The 19,945-nt window shown below is 40.4% G+C and overlaps 1 protein-coding gene across 1 annotated transcript in view; it reads right to left on the reverse strand.

Moving 5' to 3' along the window:
- SVEP1 (sushi, von Willebrand factor type A, EGF and pentraxin domain containing 1) overlaps window positions 1-19,945 on the reverse strand; it is a 194,867-nt gene that overhangs the window by 39,879 nt on the left and 135,043 nt on the right. The window contains exons 25-36 of the mRNA XM_049896872.1: window positions 19,759-19,916; window positions 18,441-18,642; window positions 15,467-15,642; window positions 14,861-14,985; window positions 13,555-13,678; window positions 12,618-12,788; window positions 11,412-11,585; window positions 10,710-10,829; window positions 7,651-7,827; window positions 7,340-7,424; window positions 6,352-6,543; window positions 5,157-5,324 (exon numbers count right to left, since the gene is read on the reverse strand). Of these exons, the coding sequence (XP_049752829.1) occupies window positions 5,157-5,324; window positions 6,352-6,543; window positions 7,340-7,424; window positions 7,651-7,827; window positions 10,710-10,829; window positions 11,412-11,585; window positions 12,618-12,788; window positions 13,555-13,678; window positions 14,861-14,985; window positions 15,467-15,642; window positions 18,441-18,642; window positions 19,759-19,916 (1,872 nt within the window). The remainder of the gene's footprint in view (window positions 1-5,156; window positions 5,325-6,351; window positions 6,544-7,339; window positions 7,425-7,650; window positions 7,828-10,709; window positions 10,830-11,411; window positions 11,586-12,617; window positions 12,789-13,554; window positions 13,679-14,860; window positions 14,986-15,466; window positions 15,643-18,440; window positions 18,643-19,758; window positions 19,917-19,945) is intronic.

The raw sequence follows: 19,945 nt of genomic DNA on the forward strand, positions 1-19,945 counted from the left end.
TAATGTAATAGAAGATTATCACTCAATACATATTTGTTGAATCAGTGAATCTAAAGGATGGATTTTCAACACTACCCACAGCTTCTTAGGCCTTACAATACCCCTCTGTTAGACCTAAGATCTTCTCTTTTGTCTCTCAATCAACATTTAGTCCTTCCTTAAATAATTCTTAAGGAGCCCAGGTGGTGAAGTTGTTAAAACAGTTGCTCTGCTAGCCAAAAGGCTGGCGATTCGATAACTCTTAGGGGCCTGCTATGTGCCAGGCACACTGGTAGGTGCTAAAAGGGTCCCTTGGTGCCCAGACGTGATGCCAATACATTTACTTTTTATAAGTCTCTCTCTCCTGTAACTACCAAGTGCCTGGTACATTGTAGGCCTCCTTTACACCCACAATGCTTGCCTCAAAGAGGGGTGAATGGAAACACTTTGCTTAGTAACTCTGAGCCTTTCTTTATACACCAGGTGTTTGGCCTTACACCATGACAGATTGATGATTTGCAAAAATCCTAAATTACACTCAAATGCTCTCTCTCTGACGTGGAAAGAATTAGTATGCCGCACACTATTAGAATAATTGTATTTGTATCATTTCTTGTTTTCATTCTCAATTTTTTACCGAGGAGAAAGACGACAGAGAGTTTTGAAGGAATGTTCAATATCCGATCTATCATTTTGATAACAACAACGGGTAAACGGACTAAAATCATGGCGTACCTAATTTAATCCTGTTTTGACAGATTGATTTCTTCATTTTACAGATGAGTGAAGGGTGGTTCAGACAGGCTGAGAATTTTGCCAAAAGTCACACAGCTGCAAACAGCAGACTCGGGATCTGTTTGGTTTATCTGATTTCCACACCTACGCCTTTGCCACTATACTGCTCTCTCTTTTTAAAATGAGGTCAGTTAGATCACAATTCGGGGGCGACCTTTGGAAGCTGTATTGCGGTGTCACTACTACAAAGTATTGACCCACTCTTCTGCACTAATTCTGAGCTGATTAGTTAGCATTTCTCCTGAGATCGCTTTTAGTTTTATATTGTGTTGTCTATTATAGAAAAAAAAAAAAAAAAAGAGGGGCTGGAATTCCCGCATTTCACCTGGCAAGATTTATGGAATTTATAGGAGACAGAGATATCAAGGAAAAAATAATACAGTTATCAGATGAGATGTGCACATCCACTCTACCTATAGGCACATATAGGGACAGATTACCCAATAAACAAGGTATGCACGGGTTTACCTTGCTTACTGGTTAATCTGCCCCTGGCCATGTATCATGCTATGCACAGAAGTGGTTTCAAAATTAATATTTATGGTGGTCCCCAACAGTGGAGCAGTCTGCTGCTAAGGTTGGCTGCAATTTACTGTTTTGGGTAAGCTCAGTTCTTTGTATATGGATCCTAATAAATCTTCAGATGACTTCTAGCTTAGAGGACCCAGGAAGGTACAAAGACAATACCCTAAAAGTATTTTGTATTATTAAAAATCCATTATTCCAGGTCTGAATGCCTAGAGTCTACTATTCCTGTATAGGAGGTACTCTGGATGGAAGTCCATCTGTTGAGGCTCCTGATGTTTTAGGGCACAGTTTATATTATTTTCACACTTTGAACCATGCATCATTATTTTCACAGGTCCCTTGATGTTGCTAGTATATTTATTGGCTGAAATTTATAGGCACCACCTTAGACACCCTTGATTTATTAGGATCCAATGTGCCACCTATGAAATGCTTCCTTTATTTCATGGGACCAGTGGCTCTGAGGCAGACACATCCACCTCTACAAACTTTCTTATCCTTCAAGGCTTCTTGAGGACACAAGAGTCGTGTTTTATAATTGGCGGCACCTCATTAAGCCTCTGACCCCAATCTTCTTGAAAATCTTCCCTGACTACTACTCCTCGATGGAAAATCACAGCAATGCTCTTCTATAATGTATGGATGATCACCACTCAATACATACTTGTTGAATCAATGAATCTAAAGGACGCATTTTTAGCACTACCCACAGCTTCTTAGGACCTACAATATACCTCTGTCAGACCTAACAACTTCTCTTTTATGTGTCTCAGTCAACATTTAGTCCTTCCTTAAATGATTCGTAAGGGCCATGTGCCAGGCACACTGCTAAGTGCTAGGCAAGGGTCACTTGATGCCCAGAGGTGATGCCGATGCATTTAATTTTTACAAGTCTGTCTCCCCAGCAACTACCAGGTGCCTGGTGCATTGTAGGCCCTCTTTCTTCTCACGGTGTTTGCGTAAAGGAGAAATGATTGATTCTACCTGGTGAACGGGAAGGACAGGAAAGGCCCCACAGATGAAGTGGCTATTGATGGAAGTCACGGCAGAAGAGAGGTGGAAGAGGAGTCATTCAAGGCAGAGGAGTAGCATAAGCAGCAAAATGGGAGTGTGATTGAGTTGTGGCATTTCGAGCTTTTACAAATAGTCAGGAGTGGCATGTGAGCCCCTGGAAAGGAAGTGGTGATCACGGGGACCTTGTGTGTTTTTTTGATAAGGTTATGGTGATAGTTGTTGTTCGGTGCTGTCGAATTGATTTTCAACTCAGCGATCCCATGCAACAGAGCAGAACTGCCCCATAGGATTTTCTAGGCTGTAATCTTTATGAGAGCAGATTGCCAGGTCTTTCTCCCATGGAGCCGCTGGGTGAGTTCGACCTCCAGTCTTTGGGTTAATAACCAAGTGCTCAGCCATTGTGCCACCTGGGCTCTTTATGGTGATGGAAAGGAGTTAAATTGTGGCCGGTATAGACTAACTGGAAATGATTTTCAGCAGTACATTTAACAAGGTCTCTCGTAAGATTTAGGAGCCATGGTGGCACAGTGGTAGGAACTATGGCTGTAAACAAAAGGTTGGTAGACTGAATCCACCAGGCGCTCCTTGGAAACCCTATGGGGCAGTTTTACTCTGTCTTATAGGGTCGCTATGAGTCAGAATCGACATAATGGCAATGGTTTTGGTTTTATTGTATTTAAAAAACACCTAAAGAATGAAAAATTTTGTACAGATGGTGAGATAGGCCCTATAAATGTTGGCTACCAAAGCAGAAAAAATTGGAATTGGTACAAATCTAAAATGTTGGAATATTTAATTAAATTCTGTGTGATATTTTTGTATTCTCATTCAAGAGGCATTGTGAACACACTTGCAGACTGTAACCAAAAATCGGGCCACATAAGGCATAAAACAAATCGTTTTATTCCATAATCCCAAGGAAAAATGGCCCATGAATATCACAGTGATTCCATAAAACGACTCATCTTAGAAAGAACTGGCTGGAATACATTTGCATGTTTCTGGAATAATAACCAAAAATCCTTTGAAAATGGGCAAACTGATGTTCAAGTATACTTTTCAGTGATTTGATTCCCACACTGAGTGGAAGTCCGCTAATGGGTACGTGCCCGGAGGGCTTTATGAGAGAGCTCCCGAGCTGCTTATTCGCTCTTCTCTTTTTAGAAGAACCTTAAAAGGGCAGCATACTATACATTTAATCAGCTGCAATTTAATAAGGACAATAAAAAGCATAAACCCACATTAGTAATTAGTTCTGTTTTGCATTAATAATAATGATCACAGATTTTATCTTAGCATACCCAGTAATTGCATTTAGAAGTTCACATTTGAGGACAATAAAAACAGAGCTATCTGATTAGGATTTTAGGATGTTAATTTAACCCTTGCTCCCTCCCAAGTTTCTCACCAAAGGAGTATACACAGAAGGCTGTAAAGGAAACTGAGAAACAGATGACCACTTTGTTGATTTGGGCAAACATCTGAAAATCTCCAGTGTACTGTTTTGATGAATTCGGCAGGCCAAGTCTGGGGCGGAAGGTATAAATGAGGTTTTGGGCTTGACGGGTGAGATTTTTTTGCAAGCAAATATTGGCGCCATCTGCTGGCAGTCCTGTCCTAGCGCGATGAGCTCTCCCACTTCATGATGGTATAGCAACTGTGTCCTTTCATCATCCTAATGATGGCTAAGTTTCTGGAATTTATTGAGTTTTGTTTTTTTTTCCTGGCTAGGTAATGTATTATATCATCTTATTCCTCACAGTAACTGTAAGAAGTATGAACCTGTAATGAACTAATTTTACATAGGAGAAAAATCGGGGCACACAGAGGTTACACCATTTTCCCAAGGCCACAGTTACTGAATGACATGAGCTGAGATACAAATCCAGATACAAACCCAGAAAATGGCAACCCCCTCTGCTGTCGCTGCTCCTAGTCATGAACACATTATTATCCAGGCATGTGAAAGGCAACTCTAGTACAACTGGAGTGTGAAAGTGCAATTAATGGTGAGGATATTTATTGAAGGAGCATGGGAAAAATAACGAAGTGCAAGTCGGCGGACCTGGAATTTAGTCCTTCTCAGTATAGGCCTTGAGACCCCAAGCTGACTACCAACCCATCCTGAGCCACTTTCTTCTCTCATACCTTACAGCGTTTTCATGAGAATCAAGTGTGAAAGCACTTTGGAATCTGCTTCCTGGTTTTAAAAATTTTATCTCTGAATTAAATGAGATCATTAGGCATTAAAAAACTTGGGCTTTATTATCTTTTTTTTGCAGACATATATTTAAATTGTGAGACTTAGTTTTGCTTTTGCTTTTGCAAAGGATAAATATACAAATGCCTATTTAAATGAGATTTTTATGCCTTTAATTAAAGCATAAAGGTATTTTCCCCTGAATTGTCCCATGTCCATTATTCAATGCTTGATTTGATAAATTACTGCAATTCCAGGAAAACACTGCTTCCAGAGGAGAATACATTCCCTTTCTGCTGTCGGAAGACAAGAGCATATAGCTCTCCGGCTTCAGCTGCCAGGAAATTTAGTGCTCAATGGAGCCCATCCAGAGGCCTGGTGGCCCAGTGGTTAAGTGTCTGCCTTCTAACCAAAAGGTCAGCAGTTCGAATCCACCAGCTGCTCCTTGGAAACCCTATGGGGTGGTTCTACTCTATCCGATAGAGTCACTACAAGTCGGAATCAACTTCATGGCAATGGGTTTTTTTGGGGGAGGTGGTTTGGAGCCCATCTCTACAGGTGGGGACATCTACTTCCTCAGCTTCCTTCATCTACTCCCTGGGCTCCCTCTGCTGGCTTCCCTGCTGTAGGATTTACTCACCCTTCCTTGCAAGTATAAGTGACAGTGTTCCCAAAAGTAAAGTTACTCCCAGTGGTGACAGCATCTTTGATGGCAGGCGGCTCTCCACAGAAGACAAGGTGACAGGCAGGTGGCGTTGGGTCCCAGCTGCCTGATGCCGTGCATTCAATGACTGAAGGGCCCTGCAAGCTACAGGAAGAATGACATCACCTCTTTCACTGGATGACACAGGAAGGACTTAAAGAAAATAGGGAACATATGAGGAATTTAATTAAAAAGTTTCTTCATATTTTGTTTATATAAATGCAAGGGAAATCTCAACAGGTGATACCATGGGAAACAATGAACGGGCTAAAACACCATAACAACAAGCACCATCTGGTGCAAAATAAAACAGATTAATGTGCACTGTAGGGCACTCAGATCTCGTGAACAGCAGATTACTTGGATGAGAACCGGTTAATGGGTTGCTTAGGATCTAAAGGAAGGCAGACATCTGAGTAGCTAGAAAATCAAGTTAATTAAGGCCAAAGGGCACGTTCATTGCCACGAACCTGGAGTCTGAACTGTGTTGCTCATGACTCTGACCTCTGGTCTTTCTTTGACTTTACAAATATGCATCCTTACGCCATGGCTTAGCCACCTTTCCTTGTCAACCTGATTGTGGCTGTCTGTGTCATTTATGTTTATTTCAGATCCTGTTGGCCATGTTTATCATTTGATCACAGCCTGGCTTTCTCTACTGTCCCATGGGTTGAAAACACACACACACACAAACACATTTACCTATACCATGAATCAAATTAATCTCTTACAATATTAAACACCTGGTCCCTCACCTTGACATGCTTTTTACAACATCCCATGCAATCCTGAGAATAAGCTTAGTAAGCTGTTTACAAAAAATACCAATCACAGAAGTACTTTATCAGGGATTGTGTTATGCTTCACAAACACTTTTCACTTTCATGATCACAGTCTGAATGGTTATGGTAGTTGAATTAAGGCTTTATGAAGTGGAAGTCAGATGGAGTATTTACTCCTTCCCTGGGCATCTTCTATAAGCTAGGCCTCAGGACGATAACAAATTTGAGAATATTCTTTACATTTAGGAATGTGCGTTTAAAGTCAGGCAATCACATACAAATGAAACTTATTGAATAAATAACGAGGAACAAAGTATCGCAAGAAGCTGGCTGGCGCCCATGGACTTTACCTGTATCCTTTCTCACATGAATATGTTGCAGTAGAAAGGTAGGTAAGCCCACTCAAAATATATTTTCCGTTATTTATATTTTCAGGATTAGAACACTTCACCAATTCACACAAAGGAGGTGAATGACTCCAAGAACCACTAGCAAGACAGGATGCTTCTTTATCACCAGTCAGAGTATATCCTTTATCACACCTAAAGAAGATACAGGAAAATTAGAGAATTTTCTTTATTTACATAATTTTAGCTGTGCCCAACGTCCTCCCACCCCACTAAGATATTGAGAATTTACACATACAGGAATAATTCTTTTTTCTTTCTCTCTCTCACTTTTCTGGTGGCATAGTGGTTAAGAGCTATGACTGCTAACCAAAAGGTTGGCAGTTTGAATCCACCAGGAACCCGCTGGAAACTCTATGGGGCAGTTCTACTCTCTCCTATAGAGTTGCCATGAGTCGGAATCAACTCGATGGCAACACTTTTTTTTTTCCCCCTCTCACTTTTTCTTACTGCTGAAGTAAAGCATTTATTTTTTTTCAAGGTTGCTACCGTGTAACTTTTCCACAGGGATCTTGGTAGGTGATAAACAGACTGACAGATTTGAGGATTTGGCTCGCCCCCAGTTTGTGCCATGGGTTAAGAGCTTCAAACAAAATTTTCTTTGGAGGTGGTCTGACCCCTGATAGGAGACATACTGGGTTTGGAGCCAAAGCTCCAGTTTAAAACAAAGAGTATTCTATTAGCCTGAATACCACCCCTCCATGTCATCCATTCTCAAGGTGCCTCAAGCGGGTGCTGGTGGCAATAATGGGCTACTTGGCAAAGGATTTAAGATTTTAGATGTTAACTACCATTAGATTATCGGGTTAGATTTCTTAACACCACTCATAATTCAGGTAATTCTATATTAATTCAAAAGCATCCTCTAGGATTATTTTTCCCCCTTCTCCCAGCATGTTATCAATTTCTACTATGCAGTTTGAACACTTACCTGTATGTCACTTTACTGCCATAGGTAAATGATAACCCATTGACGCCACCATTTTCTGGAATAGCTGGTTCACCACAAGAAATAGCTTAAAGGAGGAAAAACAAAAAGCATTACTTTTCTTAACTAGCGTGTGCAAAAATCTCTGAAAGCTCAAAGGGGCAACTCTAGGTTTTTTTTGTCATGTTTAGATGTGAGCCTAATAGTTGGGTTTCAAATACAAAGAATATTGATACAATGTCACAGTACATTTCTACACCTTACCTTACTAGGAGTGCCAAACACAATAAACATGGAACACTGACTAAACATACCTTCACAGTATGGCATCGGATGATTCCATTCTCCAGATTCCAGACACAAGATTCTGGTTACCCCCATCAGCTGGTGGCCTTCCTCGCAAGAAAATGTGACTTCGGCACCCACAGTATAAATCTCACCAAAAGAGTGGCCATTTTCTGGATTTCCTGGAGCCTTACATTTTACAGGTTCTCAGAAGAAAGAAACAGTTTTGAGGGGACAATAAGTGGCTTTCACACAACGAGGCAAGGTCTCACAGCAGAGAATTCCCCTATAGGTAACAGGTAAAATCCTGACAAGAGCTTTTGGAGGGAGATGTATGAAGTGCAGTGATACACTGGCCACTAGGCCGGACATATATTTAATAGGCAGTATTATATTTTTATTATATTTTGAGACAGCAATGACTACCAAAAATGCACAAAATTTATCTGGCCCAAAAGGTTGTTTTTCATTGGCAACAAGTAGTGGTACTGCTAAGGGATGACTCAGGAGGGCTTCAGCCCCCTCCCACTTTCCTACCCCCATACCCCCCCCATAGCCTCACACCCACTTTTAAAGAGCAATTGACTTTTTCTCAAGCTGAGGTAAAGACCTTACTGAAGTAGATTGAGGAAAAGCCCCCAGATTCCCTTTCCAGGCAGACTGTGGATCATAAATCCCTCCTACATACAGACAACAAGGGTTGGCAGTTCAAATCCACCAGGCGCTCCTTGGAAACTCTGTGGGGCAGTTCTACTCTGTCCTAGAGGGTCCTATGAGTCAGACTTAGCGGCACTGGTTTCGGTTTTTTGGATGTACAGATCGCGAGTCAGTGCAGCTGGGGAGGGAACTTGGAGCTGGAGTGGAGCAACAAGCACAGACATAACACCTGAATTCTCAAAAGGGGAAAATATAATGAGTCAATTTTTCTGAAGGTCATTTTGGCTATATAAATCAAGAACTTGAAATGAAATCCTCTTAAAACCTAAGTGCAATTATAGGACTTGATTTTGAGAAAATAATCAGAGGTAAACATGAAGATTTATGTCTAAAAAGTAGGTATCTTCCATAGTGGATACTGCCTAAATGTTAAAATACAGAGAAAAGTGAATTATAGGAAATCCTCAAAGTGGATTATAAAAGAGGAATTAAAATCATGTTTTTAGAATATTCGGTGACATAAAAAATGTTAATGATGTAACAGTATACATGAAATAAAGTACAGAACTGCATATACAGTGTGCTTATGTATCTATATCAATACATGTATATGCATATTTATAAGTACACAGAAAGCACACAGAAAAAATACTGGAAATATATATGCCCGAATTCTAACAGTAGGTATTTCTGGGGGTTGGGATTACAGATGATTTCATTTTTTTCTTCTGTTTTAATAATTAGCATATTTTCTCAAGGAAGCAGTAGGTTTAAAAAGGAATTTTAAACGTACCTTTTATCTTAATAATCTAAAATATTTAAAGACATTCTGCAACTTGCATTTTATTTGATTATATATGTATGCATTCAAACTATGCCTCTGAGTACTTCAGGCACTCACCACTACACCACACTCCCCCATTTCCTTGCCATTCCCACACGCCCATTTTATATTTATCTTGTATTTAAAAAATTATTTACAACATTTGCATGCTATTTGAGCACAAATTTAGAATACTTATTTAAGCGAAACCCTATGGTGAACTAACTGGTTTCAAAGCTTGCTATCTGATGCGTTTGTCTCTCTGTGGAGTTCGCTTTTCTTTCTGTTGTGTTTTAATCTTAGCATCTTTTCTCCTTACACCTTTGGGCTTTAAAGAAAATTTAATAGAAGTTATGTCACTTTGTTTCCTACTGCATATAAGAAGTCTCCTGAAATTTCCCTCTGGTTCCTGTACTAATTCATTTTCGGTGTCCTGTTTTGAGTCTGGCGTAGTAGTTAAGTGCTACGGCTGCTAACCAAGAGGTTGGCAGTTCAAATCCACCACGTACTCCTTGGAAACTCTATGGGGCAGTTCTATTCTGTTCCACAGGGTCGCTATGAGTCGGAATTGACTCAACGGCAGTGGGTTTTGAGTCTTCAGGATAATCTCTCCCTTTCTTTGAGCAGGAATACTCTTGCAAATAATCTATGAACCTTACTTTGGTTACCTATACCCTGATGATTTCATCCATTATATCAAAGTCCTCTTTACTTTCTGTCCTGTTGTTTTCTGGGAGTTGCTCCATACAGTGAATGTAGGAAGACAACAATAAGCTAAGAGCTTGGCCAGTATTACAAAATTTATCACAAAAGAGATGTGGCAGGGCTAGAGGCACCTTTTTTAATAGTAATATAATTCCGTGCCCCGAGGCAGCGGGAGATAGTGAGACTGAAGATGCAATCAAGCATCTTCTTTTCATTTGGCAGCTCTACTTGCTCTGATTTAGGCAGGAGAGCCATTGTTTCTATTTCTAAGAGCACTCTACTATTCTTGTAGACATTTCTTCAATGCTCCAGTAGTATAGATTGGCTCTCAGTTTTGTTTTTCAGATATTGAGACGCTGGGAGAGGCACAAAGATAATTTAAATTATCTTAGTTGTTACTTGGAAGCCCTGGTGGCATAGTGGTCAAAAGTTACAGCTGCGATCCACAAGGTCAGCAGTTCGGATCTACCAGGTGCTCTTTGGAAACCCTATGGGACAGTTCTACTCCATCCTATAGGGATGCCATGAGTCGGAATTGACTCAATGGCAACAGGTTTTACGGGTTACTTGTTACTCATATGCCTTTATAAGATGTTTATCTTCTCTACCCTTCAAAGGATGCCCTTTGAAGTTGAAAATAATGTCCTATTTTTAATAACATACATTTAAAATATAAAACCAAACCAAATCCATTGCCACTGAGTCGATTCTGACTCATAATGACCCTATAGGACAGAATAGAGCTGCCCCACAGGTTTCCAAGTGGTGCCTGGTGGATTCGAACTGCCGACTTCTTGGTTAGCATCTGCAGCTATTAACCACTATGCCCCCAGGGTTTCCATTTAGAACATACTTGACTAAAAAAATTGAAATAGCAATTCCCAGTTATGCATATAGAGTTACCTGCACAAGTTTTACCATCTCCTGTATATGGTGGGATACAGGAGCATACGTAGGACCCATCTGTATTCAGGCAGGATGCGTGCTCGCTACAATCTGATCCAACTGCACATTCATCAACATCTAAAATGAAAACCACTTACAAATAGTAAAGTTGATTCGTTCTTCTTACATAGAAATATTTGTTTTTACTTCTAAACCATTATATATTATTTAACTCATAACACTTTATATATATTTATAAAATTTAAATATAATAGCCATAAGTACATTCCAGGTATACGACCAAAGCTGTTATTTTCCTAGACTAAAAGATAGTCTTACTATTGAGCCTGGCAAAATTTTAAAACCTTTTTTTTGGCACCTCTGTGGACAGAGGAGTCCTGGTGGCACAGTGGTTAAGAGTCTGGATGGTAAACAAAAGGTTGGCAGTTTGAATCCACCAGCTGCTCCTTAGAAACCCTATGGGGCAGTTCTACTCTGTCCTATAGGGTCACTATGAGTAGGGGTCGATTGGACGGCAACAGCTTCCCGTGGACAGCAGCTTTGTCACTAAGGCTCGCCCAGAGTCTACTGGAATGAGATAGGGCTATCAAAGGCATGCCAGGAGAGCCTCAGGAATTCTGGGTCACAAAATAGATTTGGGATGATTGTCACTACTAAGCTAGAATAAATCCAGAGAGTAACTGCTAAAAGTTATCTCACCGAGGCATGATGGCGAGATGCCATTCCAGCTCCCGTTATCTGTACAGAACATCCTTGAATCACCCAACAGATAGTAGCCATTGCTGCACTGGTAGGTCACTGTGCTGCCGGCGTAGAAGTCCTCAGCTGAATAAAAACCATTCTCCAAAGGGGGTGGCACCCCACAGCGAATGCCTGCAGCGTGACCCAGAGGAACATAACTCCATTAGGAGTAAAACGCTCGAAGGACATTGTACTCATACTAGGAGTTCACTGAAGCACAACATTTTTCAATGCACAGAAACCATAGACTGAAACAGCTCTAATGGGGTAGCCTGCTGTAGGCACAGCTGTACTCCAGCACCCAGGCATCGTCTGACGCATAAGAAGCCTGCGATTCATTCCTTACTAAATATTTATTGAGGTCTTATTACCTATTAGACACTATCCTAGGTGCTGAGGTTACAGCAGTGAACCAAACAGACAAAATCCCTTCCTTGTGGACCTTACTTCCTAGAGGGGGTAGACAGACAAAAACAGATAAATATATGGTATGTCAGGTGGTAGTAAGTGGCATGGAGAAACCTTCCTGACCACCCTATCTAAAATAGCAGTCTTGCCTTCACCCAGCCCCCTAACGTTGTATTTCTCTACTCTGATTTACATTTCTTCATAGCTCTCACTGCTAGCTCTTGCCATTATTATTTAGTATGAGTGAATAAGATTATATTTACATGTTTATCATCTGCCTCTCCCACTAGAATGTAAACTCCACAAGAACAGAGATTTCTTTTTCCCGGCTGCTACATTTCCAGGACTTAGATCAATGCCTAGCATATAAAAAAATATAGTGGATACTTAAAAAATTGTTGAAGGAAGGAATGAATGAATGGATAAATGAATAAATGCACTCAACTGGAGAGATCTCTTATTTCCCACCCAGCAATGACTGATGTCCCCCTGGGCCGCCAGCCTGCACAGTCTGTCTTTCTCTCATATTCGGTTCCTTGCCCCACCTGTGTGCTTCACAGGTGGTCTTTTTGGATCTTTATTACTGACCTCTCTCACGGCGGCCAGCACAGTTAATTACGCAAATGAAGCATTCAACGGATATGTGCTATATATGTTATGAAGTACCTAGCCTTTATCTAGCTTTCCTCAACAGTGTTCTTATGGTTCCAACGTTTTTCAAGAGCCACTGAAATGACTTCAACAAAGGCAGCTCACGTTCACAGTGGGGTAGTGGTTGTGTCCATTGTCCTTGATTCAGACAGGACTGCACAGGGTTCCCAACCATCTGGAAGCCTGGATCACAGAACAGACTGACTTTGGAGCCTGGCTTTAAATCTGCTGATGCAGTTCTCAGGTGAGGTACTGCTCCTTCTAAAGACGGGCAATCTAGGGGCAAAGAAAACGGGCAGATCTTGTCAGCAACACGGTGGCAATGCCATCAAGACAGGGGTTTCAAGTCTTATTTTGCACCAGTATCTGAGAGCTACTGTACTGATATTAAAACAACATAACATATAACCAGTTCACTGGTAAGAAAAATTACTAGGAAAATCTATTTGAGTTAACAAACAGCCTTCCCTCTTACAGCAAAAATCTGATAAGTGTTGTCTTTAAGGGGGAAAAAAAAAAAAACCCAATATTTTAGGAATATTAATGAAATGTTCTTATGAATGATCAAATAACCACGAATTCTAGGGCATTTTCAGAAACTTGTTTAAATAATTGAGGCAGTTTTGATCACTCAGAGTTTGACTATTCACTGCTTTCCTCCCTCTGCTCCCTGGCGCTATCCTATTTCCCTCATTCAGATGGCTGTAGAAAAGTGCTGAGCTAAGAGTGGCCCATATCAAGCAGGAGCACAGGACTTTGGTCAACACGTTAAAAATTAACTTTATTCCCCATTTTGTTCCATTTCCTAATCTTATTTTTGTTCAAGTTTCCAATTAATGTGTACTCTGGTGTACGAAATGTATCCAGAGTTTAAAAGCATAATAAACCCTTCGAATGAAGGTAGGTAAAAATGATTCACTAGCTAAGCAATAGTCTGGGACACACTATTTGAGGAATAGAGGATTTTGAATTGTCGCCTTTTGCTTGAAAACCCCAGGGTGGCCCAGAGGTGGAAGGGTCTGTGGAAAGAGGAAATTCTAACCAGAACAGAATATGCTCTTGGAATCGATCTTCACTTTGCCCACAATTCCCAAGAGGAAATCAGGCCAGGCTAACACATTTCCTTTATTGAGTTCCTCTGGGCATGAGGTAGCCAGTGATTTCACCTGAAAGTTTAAAAACACATCTTTAGATAAGCTTTACTTGTTTCACAAACACAGAGTTATATTTTAACTTAGTCCTACTAAAAACATTCGTGAATGTTCAGGGGAGGGGGAACAGCAGGCGTTTACACGGTATGATTTCATGCACAACAGTAAAGTTGTCCTCTCTCCCTTTCCCCCACCTACCACTCCCTCTCCCCAAAATTTCTCCCACTAGGCTCATTGTTGCCAGGAATTCTGAAATTCTGCACATAGGCAATCATTTCTGGTCTAAAGTTTTGCAGTTTGTTGAGGTATTGTAAAGGCTGCCCATCTATCTCTGATTGGGAGTTGAGAAAGCTCAGGTTTAGAGAAGTTCTGCTACTGCAATAATAAGAGTAAGCCTTTATCTAGCCCTTACTCTGCCAAGCCATGTTGTTGGCAGTTGGATTGCGTAGATCCCGACTCTTGGTGATACCATGTGTGCAGAGCAGAACTTCCTTCATAGAGTTTTCAATGGCCATAACCATTTGGAAGCAGGTCACCAAGCCTGTCTTCCATGGCACCTCTGGGTGGTTTGAACAGCCAATCTTTCACCTAGTAGTTGAATGCTTAACTATTGGTGCCACCCAGGGACTCCCAAGCCATGCCATGAGATATATATGCAGGATTTTGTTCCATCATGTGAAAAATCTGGTATGTAGTTCTATTTATCTTTCATTAATAAAAAAAACTGAAGCTTAGAGAGGTTAAGTAACTCGTTCAAAATCAACACAGTGAGTTCATGGTAGAATTGGGATTTGAACCAGGCTATTTAATTCCAGACTGTCTTTCATGACTAGCTCATCTGTTGCTTTCTATATATGATCTTGTGCCAGCCTAAATCTCTGCACCTTTATTTAGAGGGATTTGGAGCACTTTATTCTCTGTGATTCATCTATCTCTAAAATGATATGATTTTATAAAATAATCATTTCCAATAAAATTTAAGAATATCACCAAGAAACTAAAAAGGGGGTTCATTGAAGGTTATCACAGATTACCACTGCCTGGCTTACTCTCCGACCATACCACCAAATGATAATGGTGAGAAATTCTGAAAACCAAGGGCTTACAATAAGATACGGCATCATTAGGCTGTTCACATTTTCACTAGGTTTGTACCTTTGCATCTCATTACTGTCATACACTGAAAATGGAATTGACCTGCTGTGGAGACAGGACATAGTCCCAGAGGTTGAGCTGGCTTATGGTGCCCACAAAAGACTCTGCTGGGTTGAATCCCTCTCCTTTTTTGTCTTGCTCTTGCCCAAGAACTAATGCACCACCACCTACAGAGAGAGAGAGAAAAAAGGAGGAACACTGGCCTCATTGTTAATCCTAAAATGCTGACTTAATGAAAAAGGGCATACAAAAAATTTTAACAATTAGCAGAACTCCAGCTTGTATACTGAGCACAAAACAAACAGCACCCCATCAAAAAAAAAAAACCAACAAAACACCAGCAATTAATCTCCCCCACTCCCCCCTCCCCCTGCCGAAAGACAGTTTAGCGCCACCTGTTGTTAATTCAGCATGCTTCCTGGACACCTCAATATATATCCCAAAAGGCATTTGTTACACAGAGGGGCATGTAGTTCACCTAGGAAAAAGCTTCTGATAACTCACAGTCTGGATAATCAGGGGGAGGTAAATGTGACAACTGTTGATCTTCATCTAAAATCGAGGGCAACAAACACTAGCAAACTTGTCTGTCTAAGGACCACCACCTCCAGAGTCTAAGAGAATTATCTCCGTTTTGCTAAGACATACCAGGTATGGCTGAGCCAGCAGAGAGGCCAGAGCCACCATCTGATAATTTCCCATTGATATATACTTTCCAAGCTCCACCAACACTTGTCCAAGTGATTGCAATATGGTGCCACCTGCCATCATTCACTGAGGGGCAGTCTGTTATCCTTTCCTTGCCATTCACATAAAGAACCCAGCTGTGGAGAGAAAGATTCCAAGGGACATAGTCATCAGTCATATATGGCAATCCCTTCTGTGTGACAGGTTATGGTTTTTCTTCTTTTTTGTGCGTAAAGTACTTCATGTAAACTCATTGCTCCTTTTTCTCTATTTGGTCTCATTTCATAGGAGCAGATTTGATTCACTGACTTCATTTTTTTGTAGTGTATTGAGGGGTAGGAGTAAGTCTTAAGATGAGCTGAGAAAAGTGGGTCCAACTTGAGACAAGTCACAAGTCACAGAGAGGGCAAATCAAGAGAGAAAGAAGTCAGAGTTGTACAAATGTCAGGGTGGTCTCCTTTCTCTACAGTGTATGATTCTTGAGATCAGGAACAAACTTCTGATGTCCCAGAGAAAGTAAGTTCTGTTTCATGGTTGCTAAAGAAGTCACATGCAGATAAAGTAAGCCAATTCAAAGAAAAGAATTATATGGAACTAAATAACAGTGGCCAACTAAAAGAAGTTTCCAACAGCCATGTCACTTAAAGTGGCAAAGATAATAAGCAATTTAAAGTTAAAAATCTTAAAAAGCAAATGGAGATTTTCTCATTAACTGTAAACCAAAACTCACTACTCCATAAACAATAACCTCTTCTTTCCCTCTCGCTCCCATCCCAGTAACCACTAATAAATTTTGGTCTCTGTATATTTGCCTTTTCTTATATTTTTATATAAGTGAGGTCATGTATTTGTCTTTTTGTGATTGGCTTATTTCACTTAGCATAGGGTCGTCAAGCTCCATCCATACTGTAGCATGTATCAAGACTTCATTTCTTTTACTGGCTGAGTAGTATTCCATTGTATGTATGTACCACATTTTGTTTATCCATTCATTTGTTGAGCATTTAGGTTGTTTCCACCTTTTGGCTATTGTGAATAGTGCTGCAATGAATATTGGTGTACGAATATCTGTTTGTATCTCTGTTTCAAGTCTTTTGGGTATATACCTAAGAGTGTAACTGCTGACCATCCAACCCAGGTTTTTTTTAATTGCTGACTATACAGTAGTTTTATTTTTAGTGTTTTTAGGAAGTACCACACTGTTTTCCATAGTGCTGTACAATTTTCCATTCTAAACAGCAACAGATAAAGGGGTCCAATTCCCCCACATCCTCACCAACAGTTGTTATTTTCTGTTTTCCTTCTTTCTTTTTAATCTTAGCCACCCTAGTGTAAGTGAAATGGTATGTTGTTGAGGCTTTGGTTTGCATCTCTGTGATGGTTAATGATATTGAGCATCTTTTCATGTGTTTCGTGGCTACCTGAATGTCAACATTTTGATCAAAGACTCCACAGAAGAATTTTGATCAAAAGGGGGAAAATGTAGAACAAAATTCCAAATTATCCTGGAATCCAAAACTACTGCCCTGAGATAATCTTTAAATCTTAAACCAAATATATCTCCTGAACTCTTCTTAAAATCAAACAATAGTTTTGCTTAACTAGTGAAGAATGTCTGCCTTGAGCATTATGCTCTTTTAAGATCTATCTACAGGGGATCAAACTGACAACAGCAACTTGAAAGATTAGACAGGAACCTTAGGCTGTGGTGAAGTTTATGTTAATGGGTTATGTTTATGTTAACCAGCAACTCAGAAAAGAAGGGTGAGAATGGTTGCACAACTCAAAGAATGTAATCAATGTCACTGAATTGTACATGTAGAAACTGTTGAATTGGTGTATGTTTTGCTGTGTATTCTCAACAACAAAATTAAATGAATTATTAAACAAACGAAGCCCACAGAGTTGAGTAATAAGGAAGATATTTTAAAGTTACAAAAAAAAAATGTTCATTCTGAAGGAAAAAATAAAGCAAATGGAGAATGTTGATAATAATTTATTGAATACCTCTCTGAGCATCTCCTTAGCCCCTGTATCATGTTTATGAAAAAATAATATTTTTTGCAACACTGATTGCTATCTCTCTGCATTTTCTTACTCTTCTCCCCCAATTCAAGCAGGTAACAGGTTCTCTTGACATATATATTTTGCCTCAGGGGATGTTTTTAAATACATCTTGGGTTTTGTTTCGGAAAGCTCAAGTCCACTAGGAAGAACAGGGTTTGCGGGTAGAGGAGATGTCTACCAGAATAAAGAGATTTCCCTGGCCTGAGAAGAAGAAAGAGAGCTCAGTGGGTTCCCGAGAGCTGCAATCTTCTCACCAGCAGCAGGCTGTAGATGTGTGTGGATCTGAGGGGAAAACACGTTCATGAAAAAATGCACACCTGAGTTTGTAGACTGGTTCATATTCAATGCATGTGTCAGTGGGTCGTAATGTCACAGAAATCAATTAGCCTTTGGAGATCCTGATGTGTAAAACGAGGAGTACCAGCCTTAGAGTCAGAGTCTTAGCTCTGCCATTCCTGGTGTGCGAGGCTTTAGGCAAATCATTTAGTCTCTCAGAAACTTAGTTTTACTATCTGTAAAATGGGCATGAGTTCCTCAGGTCATCACGAAGCTCAGATGAAGGAATACACAACACATGTATAACATATTATCACTAAACCTTTACCTTCTTACAGAACTTGTCCAGGTATTTTATTTGATTATTGACATCCTGCTGTCTTGCTGGAGCTCTGGATCACCAGTGCTTCTCTATCTCCCATTCCAGCTCTACCTTGATGCCAGGATAAAGTCCTAAGCCTGAGCTCCACCAGGCCTGTTCTCTGCTCCACTTCCTGGTCTTCCCTATATGACATTTAGGCTCTATTCTAAGCAAGCTACTCAAATCCCCAACAGTTACCTGCAGTTACTGTGTCCTGACACTTCTGCTTACCCATTATAATCAGTCAGGAGGAAGGTATTGTCACTGCCATTTTCAAGTGCATAGGAGATTGGCGTTCCATAGTTGGTGATGTCAGAGGATTTCATCCAGAACGCACAGGTTACAGCACTGAGAGATGGAAGCACTCCATCCAGCATGACATAACCATAGATTCCAGAAACTTCAAAATCCAGGTTAAAACCTGTAGACTGTTCTGCAACGAATAAGAAAATTGTACAGATCGTGGCACTCGCAAGGCACCTATCAATACTCTGAGTCGGAATCCACTTGACAGCACACAACAAGGTAAGCAGTACTATTGTCAAGGGAAGTTCATAACAGTAAATGAGATTATTTGAGAAGCAGTTTCAAAGTTAAATATATAGTATTTACAAAACCGATAACAGTCTTTTCAAATAAGATAATCAGTGAGCATCTAAGATGGCGAAAGCACTCGGTAGTGAAAGGAAGCAGAAAAACGGGGAAGAGTTGGAAGGAGAGGTGTTACTAAAGATGAATAGTTGGAAGGAGAGGGGATTTGCTAAAGATGAAACATACTGAAGCATGTCTCCTGCTGATGAAAATGACCCCATAGAGAGGAAGTAATCCGTGCTGCAGGAGAGAAGGAGGAAATAACTATAGGAGCAACGTTGCACCCCTACTCAGGGCTCTGGCTCGTCTCTATTTCCTAAGCAATTCAGCTCTGCCCCTAACCTTGCATACTCCACTCAGTAAAACAAAAATCCTACAGTTAAAAGACCCGAGCTCCCTTAGCAAGCAGTTTAGGATTGGTTTACTGGTTCTCATGTATGCCCAGGGATCTCACCTCCGAAATCAAGTACCTTATCAAAGCATTTTTTCTAAACATGTAGAATGTGAAGAGTTCTGCTTAATACAATTTTCTCCATCTTCCCTGACATCTCTAAGCTTTAATTTCCTCATCTGTACTATTGGAGATAATGATAATTGTGCCTAATATATTGGATAGCCATCCAGGTGGCACGAACGGTCAAATGCTCATCTACTAACTGAAAGATCAGCAGTTTGAACCCACCCAGAGGCACCTCAGAAGACAGGTCTGGCAATCTGCTTTGGAAAGGTCACAGCCTTGGAAATCCTATGAAGCAGTTCTACTCTGCACATACGCGGTAGCCCTGAGTTGGAATCAACTTGATAGCAGCTAACAACAGTGTATAAGATGTCTGTGATTATTAAAAAAAAAAAAAAAAGTACAAAGTGCTTAGCATAGTTTTTGGCACACAGGCAGTGCTTGGTGCAGGTAAAAACAGATATTTCCATTATACTGGAATAACACTGGGTTCATATATACCTGTTTCACATCTACTGCCTGAAAATCCCGGCCGACATTTGCAACTGTATGAGTTTAATTCATCCACACAGGTGGCCTGGTTTCTACATGGGTTAGACTGACATTCGTTTATGTTCGATTCACAGTGTGGCCCTGTGAAGCCTGGGGCACAATGGCACCTGAAAGGAAATAAAATGACATAACAGAA

This window comes from Elephas maximus, chromosome 9 (genome assembly GCF_024166365.1).
Source record: "Elephas maximus indicus isolate mEleMax1 chromosome 9, mEleMax1 primary haplotype, whole genome shotgun sequence".
Lineage (NCBI taxonomy): Eukaryota > Metazoa > Chordata > Mammalia > Proboscidea > Elephantidae > Elephas > Elephas maximus.